Genomic DNA, 7,500 nt, shown 5'->3' on the forward strand with positions numbered 1-7,500 from the left:
ATAATAATAATAATAATAATAACCGGTATTGTTTCATCGCTTGTTGTTCAATCCTTTATACTCCTATAATATCAATAGTATTAGTATCATCATCATCATCATCATCATCACCATCATCACCATCATCATCGTCATCGGTATTGTTTAATCGGTTGTTGTTCGATCCTTTACATTCCTAACCTCATTGTTCAATCATTTCTAGTCAAAACTCCAGTGAGGTAACCATGTATTTGTTCTGTATTGGCCGTATATTCTGTGCAGAATATTCAGGATTAAAAAAAAGAGAAGGGCTATGCCAGTCTTGATTAAAAACTAATAATTATGTGTTTTGTACATTTCTTCCGCCATTGCTGCTGTGTGCACATGTTAAATGATCGGTATACAGACAAGCTCGGAGGTTTCCTCGTGATTTTTTTTTTTTTCTTTTTACTGAGGAAGTGTCTGGGTGTGTTCCTGTTTACCTCTTTATTGCCAGTGTGCTAGCTGAACGGGGGTAGCATGGGCTAGCTATTCAGTTGTCTTCAGTTTAACGTCTTTCTACTTGAAGTGATGTTAGAAGGGCTACTCAGTATTGACTTGAAGTTGCGTGCCTCGTTCATCACCACAACAACAAAAACAACACAAAAAAAACACAATATAATGCTCATGATGATGACGACGAGACGTTTGTTAATGACAACGATGATAAATAACAACATACAACAACGACGACGATGATGATGACGATACATATCGCTCCAACCCCACCCCCACCCACCCGACACCCCCTCTCTCAATCACTCACATGACGATGACGAAGCAGATGAAGACAAAGAAGGCGGCCAACTGGAAGCACAGCCCGTCGTACAGGGAAAGTGTTTCCGGGTAGATGCCGTTGAAGATGAGGGTGGAGGTGAGGGACACCACGCTCTCTGTGGACGCCACCAGACCGAACAGACGTCCTGCCAACGTACACACACCTTCAGAAATGTTATCTTTGTTGCGTTGTGTTGCGTTGCGTTGTGTTGTGTTGTGTTGTGTTGCGTTGTGTTGTGTTTTGTTGTTGCGTTGCGTTGCGTTGTGTTGTACTGCGTTGCGCTGAGCTGAGCTAAGCTATGCTATGCTGTGTTTCATGAGCAGAGTTGGTTTAAACGTTGTTTGGGTTTTTTTTGTTTGTTTGTTTTTTGTGGGGGTTTTTGTTTGTTTGTTTGTTGTTGGGTTGTTGTTGTTTTTTTTTGTTGTTGTTTTTTTTTGGGGGGGGGGTTGTTTGTTTGTTTTGGTTTTGGTTTTTTGTTGTTTTTGTTGTTTGTTTTGTTGTTGTTGTTTTTGTTTTGTTGTTGTTGTTGCTGTTCGTTTTTGTTTTGTTTTGTTTTGTTTGTTGGTTTTTTTTTGTTTGTTGTTTTCTTTCTCTTTTTTGCGGGGGGGGGGGGGGGGGGGGGTATATCAAGAAACAAGGCCAAATACAGTGTTCAGTTAAGAAACTTGAGCAACAACAAGCCTGAGCTTATATCGTGCTCTTTCATGTGTCACAAACGCAATGGCGAAAATACACTCTTTTTTTTTCTTTTCTTTTTTTTTTTTTTTTTTTTTTTTGATAATGAAAAGAAAGTTGAAGTGCGAGACAAAACTAAACAAAACAAACACACACACACACACACACACACACACACACACACACACACACACACAAAACATGAGCAGGATTGAGCTGAGCTGTGCTATGCTGTGTTTCATGAGCAGAGCTGAGCTCAGCTGTGCACTGCTTGCTTGCTTGCTGAGCTGAACTGAGCTCAGCTGGGCTGTTGTGCTTCCTTTCTGAGCTCAGCTGACCTGTGCTGTGGTGTGCTTGCTTGCTGAGCTGAGATGAGCTAAGCTGTGCTGTGCTGGCTTGCTTGCTCGAGCTGAGCTTAGCTGAGATGAGCTGAGCTGTGCTGTGCTTGCTTGCTTGTTGAGCTGAACTGAGGTGTTTTCTGCTTGCTCGCTGAGCTGAGCTGAGCCGAACTGTGTTGTGCTTGCTTCCTGTGTTGAGCTGAGCTCAGCCGTGATAAGCTGAGCTGTGTTGCTTTAATTTGCGTTGCTTTGCTTTGTTTCGATTTGCGTTGCTTTGCATGTCACTGTATTGCATTGCATTGTATTGTATTGATTTGGATTGTATTGTACTGTATTGTGCTGTATTACCTTTCGTCATTTCGTAATTCGGGCTGCTCTTCCCATAGAGAGAGCGTGCGGCTGCATGACAGTGCTGCCTTTACCTTCCTGTCTGCAAGTGTGTTTGTTTTACTATCACATTGTACGTTTTGACAGGATGTTGCCAGGGTAACGATTTTGTTGCCGTGGGTTCTCTTACGTGCGCTGAGTGCATACTGCACACTGGACCTCAATTTATCGTCTCATCCTATTTACCATATATATGTATACTGGGCACTGTGTCAGGATGGATTATATTAGAAAGGTAGACAGATAGATAGATAGTTAGATAGATAGATAGATAGATAGATAAATAAATAGATATTGTACATACTGGCGCATGAGCACAATCAGACGTGACAACATTTACTGACACTCATAGACTTGCCACCCCCCACACCCCCCATCACCCCCACCCCCACCCCCATCCACACACACACACACACACACACACACACACACACGATTACACATGCACATAAAGACATACACAAAAAAGCATACACACATATACTCATCCTCTCTTTATCTCTCTGTCTGTCTGTCTGTCTCTGTCTCTCTCACACACACACACACACACACACACACACACACACACACACACACACACAAAGACAGAGCATCATTCAACACTCACCTTGCTCATCCTTGTGGACCAGACTGGCCAGCAGAGATCGGAGACCTGCTGAGGGGAAACCTTGTAAACAGGCGACGCCCACCACTGCACGAAGCATAGTCGTAGTAGTAGTAGTAGCAGCAGCAGCACCAGCAGCAACATCAACATCAACAGCAGCAGCAATAAACAGCAGAAGCAGCAGTAGCGGAATAGTAGAAAGATGAGCACTTCAAGTTAACAGCATGTTATGTTTGTTGTGTTTTTTTATGTAAATCGAAGCTCCAGATACATTAACCCCTTCACTGCAGGAACCCGTCAGTTGAAGGGCCTTCAGGCCATAATTATTGTTAGTCCCTGTTGTGTGTTTGGACTGTTCTGCATCCTCTTGTACTGCATTATTTCTTTTGATCAGCAAAACTCAATGACACCGTTCTTCACAAGACGTAAAATACTGTATGTGTAATTCAAACTCACCCCCCCCCCCCCCCCCTCCACAACCCCCAACCCCCAAAAGCGGAGTATGGCTGCCTACATGGCGGGGTAAAAACGGTCATACACGTAAAAGCCCACTCGAGTTCATACGAGTGAACGTGGGAGTTGCAGTTCACAAACACAGAAGAAGAAGAAGAAGAAGAAGAAGAAGAAGAAACTGACTGAAACACACACACACACACACACACACACAACACGCACGCACGCACGCACGCACGCACGCACACACACTTACAACACAAAACACACCAATACGCATTTTGGAGAAAGAATGTAGCTGACTCACCCAAAAACACTAGCCATGTCTCCCTCGCAAGTCCCAGCAGCACCAAGCCCGCCATCTTGGAAACCAGACCAGCCAGGATGAGAGTAGTGTCCCTTGGCGACGCCATTTTCTTCAGCAGGGGAAGCAACAGCAGAACGGCAGCTCCGCGTGTGAAGTTCTCTGCCCCTTTGAAGTATCCGTATGTAGTGTACGACCAGTTTCGGGGTGTGCGTTTCAAGTAGAGCAGGAGAATGTCGTTTTCTCCTGAAATAACGATTATGCTAACAACAACAACAACACCAGCAGCAGCAACAGCACCAATAGTAATAGTTAGTAGTAGTAGTAGTAGTAGTCATAATCTTGATTAACTCACTCAGTACGGCCAGTCCTCTCTTCTCCTCTACACAGACCCCTCGGATGTCCAGTGGGTGTCTGAATGACCCAATCTTTAGCTTCCGTCGTCAGAACTGTGGTATTCTTTGTCAACATTCACCTCTTCAGTATAAGAGCGTTCCGCTTGCAATATTTCGATGATGGTAATTGGGATGAAACGCTGTTAACGTCGTCTCTTTCGCCGTTCGTATGGAGAGAGTTAATATCTTCCCGCTCATTCGCCATCATCGTCAACGACGTTATCATCAAGGCAAGTCAAGTTAAGGCAAGACGTTTATTCCATGTGCCTCCTGTGAGGGGCATTGAAACATTACATACATTCATCGTTCAGATGTGAAGCGCTACAACTGAAAACAGTGGTGTCAAAAAAAAAACAAGAAATATGTTCAATCGTTGCATCACTCAAAATAATACACATTAATATATATATATATATATATATATATATATATATATATAACACAACTATTGGCAGTAGTGGTTATATATGTCTATGTATGAATTGCAATTATATTTCATTTCAGATACGTTTGGTGACTTTTCTTCTTTTTTTAAATTTTGTTTATTTACTTTTAACTTCTGTGAAAAAAAAAAAGCCCGAATAGTCAACGTTATATTCATGACTGATGTTTATGAAGCATAAATATGACTGTACTTTTGACAAATCTTTTTTTTTTTCTTTTTTTTTTTTTTAAGTCAAACGAACGAGAAGAAATTACCCTTTTTCTCCAGATCCTACGGGGTTGATATTTACATTTTACAACCCTGAAATGACGGTCCTGTGTGCGACGTCGGCTAAGCTAAAAACAAATTTTTTTTTTTTTTTTTTTAACAACAAAAAACGTTACCACCAAACGAACGAACATGACAAACCTGTGGTGCATAGCTGCAAAATGTCCAGCACCACAATGAAGAGCGCGAGGTGAACTCTGACCCGTGTGTCACGTGGGGCACTCACGAAGCGCCACATGTCACGCAGCGGGTTTAGACACGCCCCCTGGCGACAGGTGACACAGTCGGTGGCAGTGGTGGCAGTGTTGGTGGTGGTGGTGGTGGTGGCTGCGTTGGGGGTGGACGGAGTGGCAGCGGTTTCTGTTGAGGCGGAAGTCCCTGGTGGCTTTACTTCCGGGAGAACGAAAAGGACGTACAGGAATGCCAGAATCTGAGGGGGGAAAAAAGAAAATAAAAGAAAGGCAAAGTGAGAAGAGGAATGGCGATATTTTTGCAGCCTTCTGGGCGGTGCGTGCTGGGTATGCTCTTGTTTCCATAAAGCACGTAACGCTGACATGGATTACATGATCTTTAACGTGCGTATTTGATCTTCTGCTTGCGTATGCACACGAAGGGGGTGGGGTGGGGGGGGGGGGGGGGGTTCAGGCACAAGCAGGTTTGCACATAATTATGTTGACCTGCGAAATCGGAAAAAAATTTCCACCCTTTACCCACCAGACGCCGTTACCGAGATTCGAACTCGGGGCCCTCAGATTAAAAGTCCAACGCTTTAACCACTCGGCGATAGCGCCTGTCGTCAGCTAATGTCGATCTGTGGAATATAAGCCGAGCGTTGGCACCACCAGGTGATTAAAAGACCCAGAAAAATTCTGGATTCCCTCTCTCCCCTTCCTCACCTGGCACCCCAAGGCAATGGAGAAGGTGGGCACGTAGCCCAGCTGGTCCACCAGAACTCCGGACACGAAGACGCTGAGGGTGCTGGACAGGAAGACAGCCGACTCCGCCACCCCCACCCTCATCATGCGGCTCCCTGCCTGGGACAGGTGAGTCAGGTAGGTGTACCCGGCCATCAGCACGGCCAGGTAACTGCCGCCCAGTCCGGAGAACACCTGCAAGGCATACGGCCAGAAGAGGTAGGTAGGAGGTCGTAGTAGTTAGCGCTACGAGTAAATGAAGTTGACAAATAATTTATTTGGCGCATAAAAAAATGCACGTACACACACATAGACGCAATGTATACACTGCGCGGGAACACACACACACACACACACACACACACACACACACACACACACACACACACATCAACACACACGCGCGCACACATGCTCGCACATGGATTTCTGTCGCAGCAGCAGCAGCAGCAGCAGCAGCAGCAACAACAACAACGCTGCTTCTCACGCCTTACCCACCCGCCACGCATCCCACCTGACCGATCAGAGTGAAGGCCAGATGCCCTTCCATGTAGACGGCGTTGAGGATGTTGCTGACGGAATAAGCTACTGCAGCCACACACGGCACCATCAGCGGCAGACGACGACCCACTCTGTCGCCCCAGCTTCCCAGGCACAGCAGCAATGATGCCGTGGCCTACGAGAAGAAGAAGGAGAAGAAGAAGAAGAAGAAGAAGAAGAAGAAGAAGAAACGGGATGGGGAAAGTTGGAGGGAGAGAGTAAGAGAGAGAGGGGGTGGGGGAATGAGTGACGACGAGGGTGTAGAGTGAGAGGAAAGAGAGAGAGAGAGAGAGAGAGAGAGAAGGAAAGGGGGAGGGTGGATGAAGGGAGGGAAAATCCGTCAACGTAGGAGACAGAAAAAGAGAGTGTTTGAGAAGAAGAAGAAGACGAAGAAGAATAGAGAGAGATGAGAGAGAGAGGTTTGAGAAGAAGAAGAGAGAGAGAGGGGAGAGAGAGAGGTTTGAGAAGAAGAAGAAGAAGAATAGAGAGAGAGGAGAGAGAGAGGTTTGAGAAGAAGAAGAATAGAGAGAGAGGAGAGAGAGAGGTTTGAGAAGAAGAAGAAGAATAGAGAGAGAGGAGAGAGAGAGGTTTGAGAAGAAGAAGAAGAAGAATAGAGAGAGGAGAGAGAGAGAGGTTTGAGAAGAAGAAGAAGAAGAATAGAGAGAGAGGAGAGAGAGAGGTTTGAGAAGAAGAAGAAGAATAGAGAGAGAGGAGAGAGAGAGAGGTTTGAGAAGAAGAAGAAGAAGAATAGAGAGAGAGGAGAGAGAGAGGTTTGAGAAGAAGAAGAAGAAGAATAGAGAGAGAGGAGAGAGAGAGGTTTGAGAAGAAGAAGAAGAACAACAACAACAACAACAACAACAACAAATGATAGAGAGAAGGACAGAGGGTGAGACAGAGGTTGGGCGAACATGGAGAGAATGAGAAAGAGGTGGAGAGAGAGAAAGGGTGGGAGAGGGGAAAGAGGAAGAGGGATAGCGGGGAAGGGAGAGAGTGGAGTTATCAACAACAACAACAACAACAACAACAAAAGTAAAATAAAATACGACCATCAAAGAGAGTGAAATGAGATCAAATATAGAAAAGGTAACATTCATGATGTGTCGTACACAGAAGCACACACACACACACACACACACACACACACACACACACACACACACACACACACACACACACACACACACACACTCGCGCACGCACGCACACACACACCTTAACATAAACACTGATGCACGCACACACACACACATACATACACACTCATGCACGCACACACGCACACACACACATGCACGCGCGCGCACGCACGCACGCACGCACGCACGCACACACACACACACACACACACACACACACACACATAATGACATGAGAAATAAATG

General features: G+C 45.3%; 1 protein-coding gene across 2 annotated transcripts in view; it reads right to left on the reverse strand.

Moving 5' to 3' along the window:
• The window catches only part of LOC143286548 (proton-coupled folate transporter-like), a 13,564-nt gene that overhangs the window by 3,364 nt on the left and 2,700 nt on the right, over positions 1 to 7,500 (reverse strand). The window contains exons 2-7 of one of the 2 annotated variants that reach the window (XM_076594158.1): positions 6,093 to 6,222; positions 5,561 to 5,773; positions 4,806 to 5,094; positions 3,561 to 3,803; positions 2,804 to 2,887; positions 785 to 941 (exon numbers count right to left, since the gene is read on the reverse strand). In XM_076594158.1, the coding sequence (XP_076450273.1) occupies positions 785 to 941; positions 2,804 to 2,887; positions 3,561 to 3,803; positions 4,806 to 5,094; positions 5,561 to 5,773; positions 6,093 to 6,188 (1,082 nt within the window). In that variant the 5' untranslated portion in view covers positions 6,189 to 6,222. Of the gene's footprint in view, positions 1 to 784; positions 942 to 2,803; positions 2,888 to 3,560; positions 3,804 to 4,805; positions 5,095 to 5,560; positions 5,774 to 6,092; positions 6,255 to 7,500 lie in introns of both variants that reach the window. The other variant, XM_076594157.1, reaches the window with a different exon arrangement.

The sequence above is a fragment of the Babylonia areolata genome, chromosome 10 (assembly GCF_041734735.1).
Source record: "Babylonia areolata isolate BAREFJ2019XMU chromosome 10, ASM4173473v1, whole genome shotgun sequence".
NCBI classification, from domain to species: domain Eukaryota; kingdom Metazoa; phylum Mollusca; class Gastropoda; order Neogastropoda; family Buccinidae; genus Babylonia; species Babylonia areolata.